Source organism: Ipomoea nil, unplaced genomic scaffold (assembly GCF_001879475.1).
Source record: "Ipomoea nil cultivar Tokyo-kokei standard unplaced genomic scaffold, Asagao_1.1 scaffold1286, whole genome shotgun sequence".
NCBI classification, from domain to species: Eukaryota; Viridiplantae; Streptophyta; class Magnoliopsida; order Solanales; family Convolvulaceae; genus Ipomoea; species Ipomoea nil.
Genome location: NW_017617714.1, coordinates 1,066,522 through 1,085,951, shown reverse-complemented (window position 1 = coordinate 1,085,951; position 19,430 = coordinate 1,066,522). Strand labels below are relative to the sequence as shown.

At 34.3% G+C, this 19,430-nt stretch overlaps 1 protein-coding gene across 2 annotated transcripts; it reads left to right on the top strand.

Annotated features, from left to right (window-relative positions):
• Positions 1-861: 861 nt before the first annotated feature.
• On the top strand, positions 862-11,231 carry LOC109184810 (zinc finger CCCH domain-containing protein 55-like). 2 transcript variants are annotated; one of them, XR_002054885.1, is made up of 5 exons: positions 862-1,050; positions 5,567-5,990; positions 6,589-8,998; positions 9,935-10,044; positions 10,119-10,238. XR_002054885.1 is itself a non-coding variant. In XM_019334852.1 (5 exons), exons 2-4 carry the CDS (start codon positions 5,599-5,601, stop codon positions 9,968-9,970), a joined length of 2,838 nt encoding a protein of 945 aa, XP_019190397.1. In that variant the 5' UTR covers positions 862-1,050; positions 5,567-5,598; the 3' UTR covers positions 9,971-9,973; positions 10,569-11,231. The 2 variants fall into 2 exon arrangements, 1 of the variants encoding a protein (XP_019190397.1); XM_019334852.1 differs by lacking the exon at positions 10,119-10,238 and adding an exon at positions 10,569-11,231 and having other exon boundaries at positions 9,935-9,973.
• Positions 11,232-19,430: the final 8,199 nt, after the last annotated feature.

Sequence of the window (19,430 nt, the reverse complement as noted above, 5' to 3'; positions counted from 1 at the left end):
CGAACTCCGTCGTTTGCTTGTTGTCCATTTGCGTCGAAGCTCCATCCGTCCGTCTTCTACGTCGTCTGCCCAGCCGCTTCTCCACCATGCTGTCAACAACGAACACTGCAATAGGTGCGTACCAATTCCCAATAATCCATTGATTCTTTATTTTACATTATGATTCTATAATTCATTAATTACATTTATAGAGGAGAAGATTCATTTCACCTAAGGTGTGCGTGGCGCGCCTATCAAGCACGCACACTGCACGCGCCAGCGAGTACGAGACACTTTTTCTGAATGCTACTGAGAGATTATGATTCTATAATTCATTAATTACATTTGTAGAGGAGAGGATTCGTTTCACCTAAGGTGTGCGTGGCGCGCCAGCGAGTACGTTAGAGACATTTTTTTTTTGAATGCTACTGGCTCTATTACATTGTAGTATCTGTTCAAACATACTTTCTCAACCTAATGAAGCACAAAGAATCAACAATTTTTTTGAATGCTACTGGCTCTATTACACTGTAGTATCTGTTCAAACATACTTTCTCAACCTAATGAAGCACAAAGAATCAACAAGGCCTCCACTAAGGCTCGATATCATGACCTTCCACATGAAAGAGGTTACTACATGCCATACAAGATGCTTGGCGATAGAGACATTTCTCTCTCTCTTTTTTTTTTTTTTTTTTTTTCAATTCTCTCCTATTTTATCTTGTGTAATTATATACAAAAACCTATTAAAATACTCAACTAAGAGTAAAAGTTAAAACTAAAGAGTGAAAGTATATGTAGTATTTTTCAAAAACAAAATGACAAATTAACTAGACTAGATACCAAAAATCCAAAATCCAGCAAATCTATTCTCTCTCGGCGTTTAAGAGTAAGGCTGCGAAGACTTGTGCTGTAGTCGGTCAATACCCAAACCCACACCGCACTCTCAACTCTACAAAACCCTCTCAATCAGCTTCTCTGCGGAAAACCATAAGAACAGCGAAAACGGAGGAAAACAACCCGTATTCTATGCCTTCGATCTCTCTCTCTCAACCCTCTCTATCACCACAGGTCAGCTTCTCTCTCGTTGTGTGTACAACTGGTCCAACTGGACTGTATCTATGTACTTACGTATGTGTTTCTTGCGCCGTAGGGATTTTCATGTTCGTTTTATCACTTTGAGCTTCACTTTTCTGCTACTGTAGTCACTATGCCTGTATAATGTGCTTCTTAGTTCTTATTTTCTTAATAACCTAACTGTCCGTGTTTGTATGCCGGAGAAGCAGATAAAAATATGTTCTTAACTTCGTTTATTAGCCTTTTTTTTTTTTCAAAATTAATTTTTTTGAAAATATGATTCTGTATCAGTGAATTTTCAATTGATGATCATAGTTAAGAGAATTTTGTGTTGTGTATATCTTTTTCGGGTTCATACTAGAGGAACTGGAGGTAGGATTTGAACCCAGGCTAAATGCTTAGACAGTGGTTTGGCTTACTGGCTTACTACTAGGCTCAAGTGTTGAACCCAGCTTCAACCAGTTTGATGTGGTTGGACTGCTTTTGGTGCAAGAACTATGGGGTTGAATTCCTAAATTGAGTTTAATAATGCTAATGAAGCACTATTAAGGCAGTTTAAAGTAGTTGAACTGCTTTAAGTGCAAGGAAGAAATTATGTGATTTTATGAGTGGACAATATCTGGACTTTGCTGTTCGTAAATGCTGAAACAAATAACCGTGGATATTGCAGCTTCTAATTAAGAGTAAATTGGGTTTTGATTATAAACAGTTCAGGTTCTATATGATGAGTTTCTTTCAGTGCTCTAGCTAAATAATTTTTATAATTTCTTGACATTTAGTGGCTATTTGATATAAGATATGAAATGCACATCTTTTAAAGGGGTCAATGATAGTACTTTGAAGTGTAAAGTTCACTACTTGAGATCCAAACAGCACATATTACCATTATATTTTGAATACTTCTGCAAACTGACAAAACGACATCCAACATATAATGAAATCATATTCCAGAAATTTCATATTTTCAACTAATAAACCAAATTGCAGAAAATTTGAAAGTCATGGCAATTGCCACAAATAAATTAATTCATTTCAATGCACCACATGCAATTTCAGAGATAGAAATAGAAGAATTGCATGGAGAATAACATGCAACAGACGAGGAGGTTCCTACTTGAAAGAGGGAGGGAATCATACCAGATTTTGAGATATATGCAGTGGATGATGATTGTGATATGCATCCATAAGAGGATAGTCTTACTGGTTGTGGGGCAACTTGTCCCTACTAAAATTCTCAAAACCTTTTGAAGTGGTAACCATACAGCCATATTACAATCAAACAACAAGCTTAGTAAAGCACAGTTCAGCTGTGCACATAATTTTGTACTTTTGACCCTGAACATACACCTCACTTCAGTGTTCTGGAGAGTAGTATACATATTTTGAAAAGAAGAGAGCAACAGAGTGATGGAGATCCAAACTTTGCAGGAGAAGTAGTACTTGCATTCACATACAGTTACGAACTTACAATTGGTCAAAGTCAAACAATTCTAATAGCAAAAAAAATCTAATGAAGTATGCTTCAACTTCTCACTTTGTGCTTCAGGAGACCTAAAACATGCAGTTAACTGATAGCCTTTTGCTTGTGTTGCCTGAAGAGCAGAAGAAGAGGATGTGAAGTAATTGGATGATAGAGAGTGGCTGTCACTGAATTTTGACCAAATTGATCCTAAAGGCCTAATTTCTTAGGGAGAGGAAATCCCACACATCCAGTCATCCATATATTCTTGAGTCATACTCATAATGTAATTGGTGGCCCACCAGATGGGATTCTCTTGCATGATGTGTTGCGTTCAGAACAGTTGATAGTGGGGTCTACCCCTTTATTTTATTTGTTTATGGCCATGCTAGGTAGGGGTCAAATTCAAACAGTCAAGGCTAAATTATTATCTTCTGGTGTTCTTCAATCTTTTGTAGGGGTTAAGGCCCAAGGTCTACAATATTTGGTCTAGATAGGTACTAATGAGTTCAAGGATTGGGCAACGTTGGCCTTCTAGCACCTGCCCTCGTAGCCCATTAATTTGTGGTTGCCAATTTTTTCAACTAATTTTGAGAAGAAGCAGATTTGGAAAAAGTAACATAGGGAAAGGAAGTGAATCTTCTTGTACTTGCATTGTTATCAAGGAGGGGCCTAGGCGACGCCTAGGTGTTCGGTCGGTCAAGACCGAACGCCTAATGTGCTCGCCTCGCCTAAAATGGGCGAGGCGAGCTCGGGCATCGCCTAGACGTCCAGGCGACGCCCTGGGATGCCTATCCCGGCTTCGAACCGGGTTTATGTTAAAAAAAAAAACAAAAGAAGGAAGTGATTAAGAGTTAAAACCGTAGGCAGCTTTGCAAATCGCAAGTTTGCAACATCTCTTTGCATCTCATTTTGCAAATCGCACACCACTCACTTCCAGCTCCGCCGAGTCGCCGACCACCACTCACCGACCTTCCAGCTCCGCCGAGTCTCTGGTATTCAACTTTCTTCTTTCTTCTTTCTTCTTTCTTTCTTTCTTCTTATGCCGAGTGGCTTCCCTTCTTTCTTGCTTTCTTCTTCTTTCTTCTTTTCCATAGTGGCTTCCTTTTTCCTTATTTACAGAGTAATATATATATTACTCTGTAACTGCTGTCGACGGCATCTTGCCTAGAGAGTCCGCCTTGATAAGCTTGAGTACTTCTGGGCTTCTGGCTTGCTATTCTTCCAACTAATTTGGAGAAGAAGCTGATTTGGGAAAAAGGTTCATCGGGAAAAGCAGTTTGGTTTACTACATTGTCAATTAACATAAATAAATTCCCTAGAGTTGCAACTCCAATCAAGTCAAGAAAGAAAGTTGAGATATGTGCCTGGACTCCTGGAGTTGAGTCACGTATAATAGTTACAGTAAACCACAACAGCCACAGCTATAAGTGATCCCTTCATTAAAAACTATATTCTTATTGCTAGTTTTTTATTGGAAAGAACTTGTAAGTCATCTCATGTTCATACTATAGTCAGTGAAACTGCTAAGTCAGCTCAAGAAGTATATTCTTTTGCATAAGTATAGTCATGCTATAGTCATTCATCTAATGCTCACACTATAGATTGGGCAGTTGGATGAATCCACTATACCTGGGGAGTAGGGACTATCAATTTTGCTTTATAGCTATTCAAGAGGCCTTTTAGTTTGCTACAAGAAGTACTAGTACCAGGGAGTGTTTATTTGTTGTGTAAGTCTTTTCAACTAGTTTTGTCTATGTTTGGCCAGATCATTAATGACTCTAAAGAAGCATTAAATTCCTTCAAGGATCCCATCTTCCAATTTGTGAAACAATCTGCGAATCAAGTTTTCCCTAGCTTGGCTAGGGAAGTTGTTTCTGTGTCAGACTGTAAAGAATGGCTATTCCATCAAGCTTTGTTGTAATTTGTAAACGTTCCTATTTATGATTAATGAATTAGTTATTTCCAAAAAAAAAAAATGTGGCCATAGATGCTTGGTTTGTTGAAGGGGGATGTGTCTTCTAAATTGTGATTTTGTGGTAGTATGGTGACTTTGTCTTGTAAAGGCGATTTATTGTATTCCCAGACTAAGCTATCTGGGTGTAGCTAAGATGGTTGAACTAAGTGTGTGCCATTCAACTTTATTATACTTCATATGTATGAAAAACACATTGGTACATTATGATGGCAACATAGTTTAACACATTGTGCGTCCTGGAGGTCTACTGAAGTTGACCTTCATTAGCTAAAAAATGGTATTATATTGGAATGTTATGCTTTTGATGGAATAATAGCAATAAGTGACCTGGAAGTTTTGAGACCATGAAAAGTTGATTGTGAAATCTCCAATCCTGGTAATTCTAAGTGAAGATGTATTTTTGATGCTTCTGGTCTAAATTGTGATGCAATAAATAACAAGTGACCTGGACGCTTTTGAAACCGTAGAAAATTAACTGCAAAGTGCCAAGTATTATAAGGCTGAGCAAAGATATATTCTTGATGCTTTTGTCTAAGTTGTGATTGCAATCTTCTCAATTTCTCATAAAGTCATAGATTTGCCTTTTTTTTTTTTTTTCCTTGTCTGCCTAACACTTATGTTCTCTCTTGTTGCCAAACACTGGAATATAATTGGGACAAGCTTCTTTATTGCTGCCTATTAGCAGAAAATACTTCTATTATGAACTATCCAATCATTATAAGGCTGGGTACAGCCGTACAGGTATATTAAAGATGCTGTTGGTTTGTTTATCTCCCTAATTCTCATAGATGTGCCTGTACTTTTCTGTGTGTTAAAAACTTCAGTTGCTCTTGAAGCCAAACACTGGAATAGGAATTAGGCACAAGCTTCTTTGTTGCGGCTTACCAACTGGCACTGCACTGGTTCTTCCTTGTAATATATACTTTGTAGCGTCATCATATTTGCTATTAGTTCGTCTCTGTATGACTGTATGTGTACTTTGATGTGCTTAATCTGGGGCATATTATGGAATGAAAGCAGGAATACGAGTACTCTGTTACTTAATGTAATCATGTTGCCCCGTGGTCTTTCAGATCATGCTGTACTTGGGGAGATAATATCACTGATGCTTGTAAACAAGGGTGTTATGGGTGAAAGTGTGAGAAAGCGCAGATCTATGTGGGACACTGAAGAAAATTTCTCTCGTCATGAGTTGAATGCCAAAAATGCATGGGTTGGGAAGTGTGACTATCCCAGTCATGATGGAAGAAGTTATCAGGAGCAGGTTTCTTCAAAAACTGATAATTCATCCAAACGGCATTCTGGCTGGAACCACTCACCACAAAATAGTCTTCTGCAAACAAGTCAAAGGATCAGCAAAGATGTAGAGCGACTTCCAGAAACTGAGGAGCATAAAAGGGAAAAGTTTTATCATGAAAACATGTCTCCAACTTTTGATGGACGGAGGCAGCTAAGGAATAGCCAGTTCCCTGAACATGGTTTGAGTCAGTCTCGCAGGTCTGCGACTGTGTTCTCATATGATGCATCTTTTCGGTTGATTACCTATAAACAATGTTATGATTTCACTTATAAATGCCTATTTTTGTTCTATTTATATTTAAACATTCATTCTGGAATAATATCAGTGGAAAACATATAGAATTTTTATGAAACTTAGGGGCTTAGGGCCTGTTCAGTAACATATAGAATTTTTATGAAACGTAGGGGCTTAGGGCCTGTTCAGTAATGTGGGGAAAAAAAAGGAAAAAATGGAAACATGTTTAGATGGAAAATAGAAAATAATTGGAAATGGAAAACATTTTTCCAAAATTTCCAACTTTGCAATGGAAGTAGGAAAACTTGGGAAATAGATCTTCCATGTTTATCAGTAATCACACCGCCACCCCCCCCCCCCCCCCCCCCCCCCCTTTCACCTCAAGTGGAATCCATACTTTTTGGAAAATGAGAATTGAAAAAAGTTGAAAAAGTGGAAAAAGTTGAGGCGGACTAAACAGGCCTAGTGTTTTGTTGAGCGAGATAGTGCACTGTCCTTTGGGTTTTCTGAAGTTCTTTTACTTGTTTTAGAGTAATCTTGTAACTTTCTATTGTTTACTAGGCATCCAGGAAGAGGCAGGAGCAGGAGTCCTGGAAGGGCAAAAGGCAGAAGCAGAAGCCGCAGCTGGAGTAGGGACAGAAGATGGAGGAGTAGAAGTAGAAGCAGGAGCAGGGACAAGGGAAATTTAAGAGGCAGGAGTAGAAGTAGTTCTCCTCCAAATTACAAAGGTGATCCATATGGATGGGATGATAGACAGATAGGATCTCGAATGTCATCTAAGGTCTGTAGAGATTTTGCCAATGGGAAGTGTAGGAGGGGTGGTGAATGTTGGTTCTTTCATCCAGATAACTTCAAGAACAGGGATGGATATTCGTCAGAGTACAACTTGTCTGAAAGATGGGGTAGCAGGAATGAGAATGGAGATGCCTCAAGATATGCTGATACTGAAGCACTTGAAGTCCATTTTCGGGGTAAGATTCCTGATGCCTATAATATAGAGCATGAACACCCCAGGAACAACAGAAGTATGATTCCTTGCAAGGATTTTGTCAAAGGTAAGTGTCGCTGGGGAGCATCATGCAGATTTTCTCATTCTGGTACTTCTGGTCACAACTATGATAGTAGCATTAGGAATGCATCCTCTGATTATGATCGGGAGCATGAACCAAGTAAAACTAGTAAACCTTTGTGCAAGTATTTTGTGGCTGGAAAGTGCTATAGTGAAAACTGCAAATTTTCTCACGATGGCCCTACACCTAGCAATGTTGAAATGAGGCCCTCTGATGACATAGGTGGCCACAGATTGGATGAGAAGAGTGACAGCTGGGTTTGCCCAAAATGGAATGATGCAGAAATGGACTCAAGCTTCGTGAGGGCTTCTAGGCGAGGTGAGAATGTTGCAAAATCAGACAATTCAGGTGCAGTTGATACTGATAGACTTAATCATATTGGGGATCATAGCATTGCTGACACAAACAAGCTGTGGAATAAACCAGTGTGGGATGATACAGCTAGGGCCTCAAACCTTGAGAAGAATAGTGAGTGGGATGACACTGCTTTGAGGACAAATCCTACAGTTACTGTATCTGTTGATCAGACCAATAGTAGATGGACCTATAGTTTAGAAAATGAGAGAGCTATCTGGCAAAATACTGCTTCCTGCGAGGGAAGAGATGCTACTCCTAATGTTATAGCAGCAAAGACTTCTGAATCTATTCTGGAAAATTTAACCAACAATGAAGAAAATAATATACTTTCTCAAGCTTCACAATTCCGAAATTTGAATGGAAGTTCAATTCATGGTGAAAGGCTGGACACAATGAAAGAAACTTCAGGCATCATTCTTTCCACCAAAGTCATGCAGCCTTGTCTATCTTCAAATCGTTTTCAGTCATATCCTTTTGAGGACAGTGGCAAGACAATTATCTCTAATGTGTCAAATGATTTAAACAACTCTAGACAGAGTATCCATCCAGTTTCATTGCCTGAACAAAGCTTTAATGAAACTAGTGAAATGGCTAGCCGAGGCTCTGAATATTCTTCATTTTTGGATGGAGCTGCCCAAGGTGAGGCTAGGCTGCATGCTATCCCTTCAAATGGACATGGCATTAGGTCAAATGAGATCAGACAGAGCTGTCAGAAAGAAGCTGCCACCAGACCGGAGGTGCTAGAGTTAAGTGCCCTGCAAAATCTTTCTGGTGCTATATTCAGTTTGCAAACAAGTCAACTGCATGGTTCTTTGGCTTCTCTCACCAAGAAATTTGAGCATGAGCCAGCAAAATCTCAACTACATGCAGTTCTTCCTTCAGTTGTCCCTTCTGATTCCAACTCTGAACTACTTCCCACATACAATGCTGTGTATACCCAGCCTAATCCAATTATAAATACTCCAGATCTATGTCATGCCCATAGTGATGGATTTCAGTGGGGTACACCTGGCAACTATGTAATGCCAGCTGCCAATGCTTCCTATTTGGATAAACAGGAAACTAGTGTTTCTCTTAAACAATCAAATGAATTATCTGCCTTGAATTCTGAAAATGGAAACATAGATAAATTTGGTGATTCAAATGTGGAGTACACCAAGGATCTATGTTTGAAGCTACAGGAGGCTGTTGCAAAATCAGAAGTAAAGAGAAACAATAAACTAGTTGCCAAAGAATGCGACGATGGGCAAGAAAATAAGAATTCCCATAATGCCAATGGCCACAGCAAGGATGAAGAGGTAAATGGTAACAAAGATGATAAGGTGATCCGGTTGTTCAAGAATTCTCTTATAGAGTTTGTTAAGGAGATCCTGAAGCCCACTTGGAAAGAAGGTCGGATGAGCAGAGAAGTACACAAGACTATTGTTAAGAAGGTGGTTGATAAAGTGACAGGCAGTATTCAAGGAGATCATTTCCCTAAAACACAAGACAAAATTGAGCAATATCTGTCCAATTCCAAAGCCAAAATTAACAAACTGGCACAGGTAATTTAGTTTCATTTCTTGATTAATGCATTGAAGTTTAAAATCCTTTGATATTTTTTTTTTTAATGAAACTCACTCAGGGGATCATTTTAAAAATGATTACATTAGAAGTATGGCAGAAATGGAAGCTAAGGGTGTGTTTGGAAAGCAGGAAAATGACTTCTGGAAAATGAGTCATTTTCCAGAAAACATTTTCCTTTCCAGTGTTTGGTTGCATTCCAAAGAACTGTCTTGGTGTCTTTGGTTCATCTTTTGAAAAAATGAGCATAATTACTTTTAATTTTAAATATTTAAAATATACAATGGTGGTGGTGGTGGTGGTGGCGGCGGCGGCGGGTGATTGGCTGCTCCACTGCGGCAAACGGAAAATGACTTCCCCCAAAAAAAAGGGGAAGTCATTTTCCGGAAAATCTCCTCTATTTTCCATTGACTTCCATTTTCCCCCTCTAGCCAAACACTGGAAACCCGGAAAATGATTTCTAGGTTTCCAAACGCACCCTAAGTTGAATATAGTTCAAAGATGGTTTGGGCATGTTCAGTGTGTAGGTCCTATAGATGCACTGTTTAGTAGTAGTAGTAGTAGGATTTAGGTGAGATAGGGGTTGACAAAGAAAAACTTGGTTAGATGTTTTAAGAAAAAGGGGCTGCACCCAAAGTCACACTAAAGAGAGCTCAATGGAGAAATAAAAACGAGGGTTGGCTCATAGCTGCATCATTCAAGTGTTCCCCACCTTTCCCTGAAAAAAAATGAAAATAAAATTAATCTGCTGCATATGATCTGGTGTCTGTTTGGGAAAACAAGAGGGGTAAGAGGAAATAATTTTCTGGTCTTGAGACATTCCTAAGAATGTTTTAAAATTCTTATTATGTTTGGCACTGATCTCATCCTTTCTGGATATGCAGACCACATCCTAAACCTCTCTTATTCTCTTGCAGGCATATGTGGAGCGATCTCTAAAGGCCAACACTTGAAATGTAATATTAAGATTTTGCCATTTGTTTTCTTCGTGTATTATTTTGTTAAATGTTTGGAGTGTTACATTTAAGTCTTTTTTTTTTTGTTTTTTTTGTTTTTTTTGTTTTTGTTTTTGTTTTGTTTTGTTTTGTTTTGTTTTGTTTTGTTTTTCTGTAGCCTTATTTGCCTAGAGTATCAACATGTTATGTATTTACCTTTGTCTTCTAAAGCAAAAATCTTTTGATTTAACTTCATTGAATTAAATACGGCCATCAATTTCTCTTATCTTTGGTATGAAGTGTGACTTTTGTCTGCTCCTTAAATGGAAATTTACCAGTAGTACATTTTTGGTTTGCTGGTGTTAACCAGATGTTCAGATAATGGATGTGTGGATTGGGTGATAGTTGCATATGAGTTTAAATTAATTGCATATGAGTTTAAATTAATTTCTTCTTGTTAGAAGCTCCATGTGCTATTGTGCCTCTGAGATATTTGAGGATGATTTTCTAAACTTGCATTGAAGTGTTTGATGCCATTTTATTCTGTGTTTTGTTTGCTTCAAAACTGTCAAGGATGTTCTGAACCTTATTCTGCCTCATATTCTCATGCAATTAGGCATATAGTTGATGTTGAAACAAGATGGACACAAGTACAGAACCCAAAGTTCACAAGGTGAAGGTGAAGGCAAAGGTTGTTCTCTACTGTGATTTGGAACATAGGTAGGTAAATTATAGAAGAAAGCACTCTTAAAAAGAGTTAATACCATATGAAGTCTTCTAAGTATAATTATTTTGTTATGTTTAGTTTTAAACTTTTAAACTGACCACCTGTGATCTTTCGACTTTCATATTGTTACCATCCGTGGTCCAAGTAACCACTCATGGTCTTTCAACTTTCAAAATTTAACTAGTCTTGGTCTTTCTAGGGTTAGGGCTGGTTAAATTTTGAAAGTTGAAGAATCATGGGTAATTCCTTGGACCACAGATGGTAACAATTTGAAAGTCAAAGGACCATGGGTAATCAATTTGAAAATTTAAGACTAAATATAAGACTAAATATGACAAAATCACTATACTCCGAGGACCTCATATTACATTGATGTATTAAACTAACCTTTTTAGGTAATTAACTAGGTTGGTTTTGTAGGACTGGATACCCTTTTGCAAGATCAGTATTCGCACTTGGGTTTTAGTTTAGTGTCTCATTTATGTATCTTATCTTGTAGCAATAACTCGTTGATGCATTGATGTGTACTCCCCGTATCATTTTGCTTGTCTATACTATGTATATTTTAAATTAACTCTTTGTTTGTTTGTTTGTTTTTTTAAATGAATATAATTGAACTTTTAATGCAGTTTTTAAACATATGAATTTTATAAAGAGCAATTGCAAATTTTGGTCTCACGTATTAGTAAAATGATAGTTTTGGTCCATATATTTAATTTCTACCAATTTTTATCCACGACTATTAATTTAGTATTAATTTTCATTTACAACTACTGTTTTAGTGCCAAAACAAAGTTCATCATGACGGTCATCCCTTTAATACATGTTGAAATATAAAATTATTACGGGTATTTTCGTCATTTTCAAATTAAGATCCGAATATGAGCATAAATAAATGGATTTAAACTCTGAAATCGATTTCAATTTGCAGTTCTCCTCTTCAAATTAAGGTAAGATGAGGAGGAGAAATGGGAATTGAGACCGATCTTAGAGTTTAAATCTCTTTATTCATGTTCAAGTAGGAATCTTAAGTTGAAAAGGATGAAAATACCTTTAAAAATTTTAGATTTTGGCATGTCTTAAAAGGAGTAGTGACCGGCCTAGTGAATTTTGGCATTAAAATAATAGTCATGGATAAAAATTAGTACTAAAATAATAGTCGTGAATGAAAATTAGTAAGAATTAAATACGTGGATCAAAACTATCATTTTGCTAATACTCGTGGGACTAAAATTCATATTTGCTCATTTTATGTATTAAATTATAAGTAATTTGAATCAAACTTTTTTTTTTTTTTTTTTTTTTTTTGAAAGCAAAAAAGCCGAAATATATTAAATATAATAAATTATATAGTAATTTGAATCAAATTTGGGTGTGTTTGGAAACTCGGAAAATGATTTCTGAAAATCATTTTCCGAGTTTTGAGTGTTTGGTAAGTAGGAAAACACTAAAGTCAATGGAAAATAGAGCCATTTTTATGGAAAATGACTTCTTTTTTTTTAGGGGAAGTCATTTTCCGCTTCTTCCTTCTCGACATCACTTCTTCAATTTTGTCTTGTTATCGGAAAACCAAGGGGAAACACAAATTTTGAATTTTCAAGTCGGAAACCAATTTGGTTTCCAACTTGGAAATCCAAGTCGGCGGAAACCAGAAATTGGCTCTCTGGTTTCCGGCCGCAGAAACCAGAGAGTTCTCTGGTTTCCGGCCGGAAACCAGAGAGTAAGTACTGCTCTCTGGTTTCTGGCCACCGGAAACCAGAGAGAAGTAGAGAACGACGGAAACCAGAGACTATTGTACTCTCTGATTTTCGTCATTTTTTGTTTTTTTTTTAATAAATAATATAATTTGATTTTAAAAATAAATATTATTATTGTAAATTTTATATATTTTAAACAAAATAATTACTTATATAAAATGTGTAATTATACAATTCTACATCATTTCCAGAAAATGAGCCAAACACCAAAAGACATTTTTTCATTGTGCAGTCAAACACCGGAAAGGAAAATGACTTATGAAAAATGACTCATTTTCAAAAAATCATTTTCTAGAAGTCATTTTCTTACTTTCCAAACGGACCCTAGTTATGTATATCATGCGCCTAGTCTAGTTATTTGTAACATGGTTTATTTATTTATTTTTACATATAAAGATGAAAGAGTTTAATTACCTTTTTTTTTTTTTAATTTTTTTATTTAAATAATTACCTTTTACTTGTTTTATATATACTAATACACTTTAAGATGGCTGTCATGCTAATGTATTCTAGACTGTACAAGAACTTAACAGTTATAGTAATAATTAATAAAATAAAAGGAAAAATAATCTTTTTAGTCTCTCAATTGTCTAATTTGTGTTATAATAATAAATTTAGTTATTTAATTATAAGTGTGGTGGTCATTTTAAGCCCTCATTTCAAGTATACGCAAATTATATTGTTAATTAAGGTTTAATGAACATTGGTTCAAAATGACGTTTTTGCAAATTTTTTATTTTATTTTTTTCATTTCAATGTTCACTATATGTTGAATTAGACACTACAACATTCACTCTATTACATGTTCATAACATGCCTTATATATGTTTAGAAACTCAAAGCTTAATGTTCAGAAATTAAATATTATGTTGAGTTAATTCCAACAATGGTCCTCCGACTATAGTGATTTTCCAAAATTAGTCCTCGACTTTTAATTTGGACACTTTAGGTCCCTTGACTTTCAATTTCTTTCCAATTGAGGTCCTTTCGTTAGAATACGGTTTATTAGACTTTAAATGAAGGGGTAAACTCGTCCTTTCACCTGCCTATGTATTATTCTTCGTATTTCTCCCTTCGTATTTCGCTGTTATACCTTGTAAGCATCTCAATAATAAAGGAACGCACACGCAAGTAGTCAGCAAATGGGGAACGACGAGGAACATTTTAGAGTTTCGACTAAGATTATCTTCATATATATCGCGTATACAATGGAGAAATACTAAGAATAATACATAGGCATGTGAAATGACGAGTTTACCCCTTCATTTAAAATTCAATTAACCATATTCTGACGAAAGGACCTCAATTGGAAAGAAATTAAAAGTCAAGGGACCTAAAGTGTCCAAATTAAAAGTCAAGGACTAATTTTGGAAAATCAATATAGTCGGAGGACCATTGCTGGAATTAACTCTATTATGTTTATAAACTCAAAGCTTAATGCTAAAAAACGACACCATATTAATCATGACAGTTGAAACACTGTCGTTTTAGACTAAGGTCCACCTTGCAATGTGGATTTTGATTCACGATATAACTATTGTCAAGTATATTTACAATTTAATGTTAATATGATGACAAAATAAAAAATTCATTTGGCTTATCCCAAAATGCAATTTTAGTCTCTCAATTGTTCTTTGCTAGCGGTTTTAGTCCTTTTTTTTTTTTTTTTTTTTTTTCTTTGTGGTATTTACCCTAACTCTTCAAAAAAGTTATAGTTTTAACCATTGGAACAATAAAACTATTAAACTCTATTAAAATTTTACTTAGTGCATTGATATTTTAATACTTTTTAATATTTTTTCTTTAATTATAATCTTGTTTAGTCTTGATATTTCATTTGTAATATAAAATAAAAATCATGATTTTAACAAGGTCATATAGGGAAAATATGGATGGTGTGCCACAATTGAAAAGAAAAATTTAGCGAAGAATGTTGTCAAATCCCTATTTTGCAGATGAAATGCCAAAACTAATAAAGAACAACGCTAATAAAATTTTAAAATATTCATGTACTTAGTAAAATTTTAATAGAGTTTAATAGTTTTGTTGCTCTAGGGGTTAAAAATGCAACTTTTTTGAAGGGAATAAGGTTCGAATTGGCTACTGAACGTAACCTGAAAATGCAATTAGGCCACTGAACGAAAAAAAAGTGCAATTAGGCCACTGGACACTCCAAATGTATGCAATTTCACCTGATAGCAGGTTACCATCAATTTTAGCAAGTTACCTGCTTACATGGTAGCTGAGTTGGCATTTTTAATAATTTTTAAATAATTTTTTATAAAGTTTAATAATAAAGTTTTTTTAAAAAATTTATTTAAAACAAATTTAATTTTTTTAATTAATTAATTTATTTTTTTTCAATTTTTTTTTATAAAAAAATTATTATTAAAAGTTATTAAAAATTATTAAAAATGCCAACTCAGCTGCCACGTAAGCAGGTAACCTGCTAAAATTGATGGTAACCTGCTATCCGGTGAAATTGCATACATTTGGAGTGTTCAGTGGCCTAATTGCACGTTTTTGGGCGTTCAGTGGTCTAATTGCATCTTTTTTTCGTTCAGTGGCCTAATTGCATTTTCAGGTTACGTTCAGTGGCCAATTTGAACCTTATTCCTTTTTGAAGAGTTAGGAGTGTATATTGCCATGGTAAAAAGTTATGGACTAAAATAACTAGAAATGAACAATTGATGGACTAAAATTGCATATTTCACAATGATATAATTATATGAGTGGTGGTTATTTTAAGCCTTCATTTCAAGTATATGCATATTATATTTTGGATTTGGGTTCACCTTGCAATATGAACCTTGGTTCAAAATGACATTGTTTTTTGTCAAAATTTTTAATTTATTTTTTTCATTTCACCTATATATATGTTCAAAAACTCAATGATTAATGTTCAGAAACTAGACACTATATGTTCAATTAGACACTACAACATTCACTCTGTTACATGTTCATAACATGCCTTATATATGTTGAGAAATTTAAAGTTTAATGTTCAGAAACTAGACACTATATGTTTATAAACTCAAAGCTTAATGCTAAAAAACGATACCCCGTTAATTATGACAGCTGAAACACTATCGTTTTAGACTAGGGTTCACCTTTTAATGTGGGCCTTGGTTCACGATTTAACTATTGTCAAGTATATGTTACAGTTCAATGTTAATATGATGGCACATCCAAAAATTCATTTGCTTATCCCAAAACATAAGTCGCATAAGTATATAATTGAATATGAAATATTTTGTGAGTATCTGCGCTACAAAAAATGTCAAAAGAAAAATATTATAGTGCCAAAGAGTTAAATTCTTCAGTATTGAAAAAGTTCTTATGGTAATTGCACAAAAAGACATTCTAGTCTCATCAATACAAATGGTATTTATGGATTCACCTTCCTCTACTTCTTTCTCTATTTCCCAGATTCTCTTATGAGATTTTCAATACAAAATTTTTCGACCAGTGTGACTATGGTCAACCCTACAACACCCAACCTAAATTGGATCATCTAAAAACATCATTCTTTTATCCTTCTCATTTTTCTTGTATTAAACAAAAATAGAGAAATGTCATGGATCTCTCGAGTAGTAGACATTAAAAATGCATGTACCACACAAGGAAACCTATCATCTATTGTTAAATATCATGCGTTTGTGTGGATTCCCATGTTTAAATGCATAAATTGCATCCGTATTGGCTCCCTTTTCGTGTTGAGCTGGTTGAGTATTCTAAGGTTTTTTTTTTTTTTTTTTTTTTTTTTTTTTTTTTTTTTTTTTTTTAATGGTGGGATTAGAATCATGCATGGAATCATTAGGAAGTTGCCGAAAATGTTGAACTAGACAATAGACTAGTTATCGAGATCATAGTATACAATAACAAGTCTCTGAATGTATGACACCGAAAGCGTCTTCGACGAGATGCAAAAATGGCTAAAGTTGGCTTCTTTTCTACAAAATGTATGCCTTTTCAGCTGCATCAATTTGAATCATGGTATTTGAATACAATTTGTTGTTGTTATTGAAATTGTAAACATTTCTTATATATGAATGTAATATATATTATTTTTCTTCAATTCTTTGTCTTCTCTATGATTTCATGTAAATGAATTTTTAGATTTGTTGCTACATCAACATTAGATTTTAATAGCTACATGAAGTGGGAACTAAAATAGTCACTATGAACAATTCAGTGACTAAATGGAGTCACCTTAAAATAATTAAAAGACTAAATTTATCATTATAATACAATTGAATAATTAAAAAGGTCATTTTTTCAAAATAAAATTTCAAACACTTTTTACTTTTTAGCTGATAGAATATAAAAAAATAAAAAAAAAGTATTTCTACTCACCCAAAATCCCTCCTAACTCAACTCACTAGTGTAGCACCTACTATACCTTTTGTTTCAATTCTCTCTAGTCTCTATATATTAGTGGATTTAGTGGACACATCATTGTCAATTCCTAACTTCAATCAGTTTAATTTTATCTCCTCAAAAAGAATAAATATAGAAAATAAATTAAAGAAGCAAAACAAGAGAGAGAATTGAAAGACAGTCGAGCAAGTGAAAAAGTTTAGTAGACAGAATGTAGTGTCCTTATTCTATGAGTAATATAATCTTGCCCCCTTTTGCATTAATTGAATTGAATATAGGTCCAAAAGCTAATTTGGGCTTTATGTCTTCATCGCGAGTTGCATAATTTGGACGAGAAAATAATCAATCAATCATTATAGGAGCCTTATGCTGTGCAACCGTATGCACCATGTATGATGTACACGATTGCAAAAACGTCGTTTTGACGTCTGACTTTAAAAAAAAAAATTTAAAATTGCATAACTACATATCGATAACTTCATAACTATACATCCAGAATTGCATAACTACACATCCATAACTTCATAAATATAAATCCAGAATTGCATAACTACACATCCATAACTTCATAACTATACATCCAGAATTGCATAACTACACATTCATAACTTCATAACTATAAATCCAGGATTGTATAATTACACATCCATAACTTCATAACTATACATTCAGAATTGCAAAACTATACATCCATAACTTCATAACTATAAATCTAGAATTGCGTAACTACATATCCATACCTTCATAACTATACATCCAGAATTGCATAACTACACATCCATAACTTCATAACTATAAATCCAGAATTGTATAATTACACATCCATAACTTCATAACTATAAATCCAGAATTGCATAATTACACATCCATAACTTCATAACTATACATTCAGAATTGCATAACTACACATCCATAACTTCATAACTATACATTCAGAATGTGAAATTATAACTTCATAACTATACATTCAGAATTGCATGCATAATTACACATCCATAACTTCATAACTATAAATCCAAAATTGCATAACTACACATCCATAATTTCATAACTATAAATTCAGAATGTGAAATTATAAAATTATGAACATATGTTTACGTAACTAACGGCAATCGAAAATGATTTTTTTTTTAAAAGTAAAACGACGTCGTTTTTGCATCCGTGTGCACCATGCATAGTGCACACAGATGCGCACATAATTTGCCTCATTATAGACCATGGTTCACTTTACAAGATAAGTCATTGACATAAGGTTCATTATTAATATACTGAAAGTTAATATTATTAAGTATTCATTTTTTGTATTTTCAAAAAAAAAAAAAAAGTATTCATTTTTTGTATATTGAAAATTCATTTTTAAATATACTATTAAAAAATAAATTTTCATTACATTAAAAATAAAGGCTCAATATATTAAAAATAAATATTTATTCGTTGTTCACGTTGCACCATAATTGCACCATAGTTCATAGTATAATTTGTCATAATCAAGTGGTCCACATCCAATAATATATATTTGTAATGAAAATTTGACAAAAGTTGTCCCTATTTAGATTTTCTTTTTGTGAATATCAATATTTTTATACTCATATATGAACTTTGTATAAATTTGTGTGATCGAGGCAATCTTTATTATTTCTCATTTGTTTTTCACTAATTCTTTTGCTTATAGATAAATAAATTACAGTCAACTACCATGTAGTCTGATGACATCTCAGTTATCATTTTAAATAGGTGGTCATCGGTTCGAAGTACGATGGTTGAGCTTAAATTTTTGAACTGAAAATGTTTGAAAAAATATAAAACAGAGACTACATACCTTGTGATGAAGCATTAGTATTTTTTTTTTTTTTAAAAAAAAGATAAATAAATTACATAAAATAAGTTTTTATTTTTCTTTTCATTTTTGTAAAGAGAGTAGATAACTAGATATCGAATAATTAGCATGCGGTATCTTACTCAAAATCACATACTCATTTTATTAGACTTACATACAAAATAACATTTAGTTTAACTCAAAAAATAAAATTTTTTAAAAAATACACACAAGTAGACAGTGCAATTAGATAAGAGCAACCCCATTAAGGAGATTTTGCACAGGTTTTCATGCTTCAATGCTTTATTGAAAGAGACAGGGCCGGATTTTAGGCTGTGCAAGCTGGGCTACCGCACAGGGCCCCCAATTTTAGAGGGGCCCCAAATTTTATAGGTCCAATATTTAATTTTTACCTAGCTAGTTTAGAAATAAAAATTAAGAGTTTTCAATTAAACTTAAAAGGTTCTATGAAGAGATGGTAAAAATGTATATTTATTGTATTTTAACTTGGAGGTCAAAGGTTCGAAACTTGCATGTATTGATTTTAAAAATTGTGATTTTGGTAGGGCCACATTTATTTACCAGAACAGGACCACCAAAATTTAAAATACGGCCCTGGAAAGAGAGAGAAGGCAGGAGAGAGAATATGAGAGTTGGTCTTGCAAGCACCAAGGATTTTGCAGTGGAGTGGGTCCCATTGTGGGAAAAAAACTGCGCCTCACGCATATGAGGCGCAACTCTCGCGCCCAGACGGGCGCATATATATATATATATATATATATATATATATATATATAT

What these genes read in the sequence shown, in the direction of transcription:
- LOC109184810 (XM_019334852.1), top strand. Translation starts at nt 5,599, where the DNA reads ATGCTTGTAAACAAGGGTGTTATGGGTGAAAGTGTGAGAAAGCGCAGA. An exon ending in GGTTTGAGTCAGTCTCGCAG is followed by an intron (nt 5,991 to 6,588) that starts GTCTGCGACTGT and finishes ATTGTTTACTAG; the next exon opens with GCATCCAGGAAGAGGCAGGA. An exon ending in AAATTAACAAACTGGCACAG is followed by an intron (nt 8,999 to 9,934) that starts GTAATTTAGTTT and finishes ATTCTCTTGCAG; the next exon opens with GCATATGTGGAGCGATCTCT.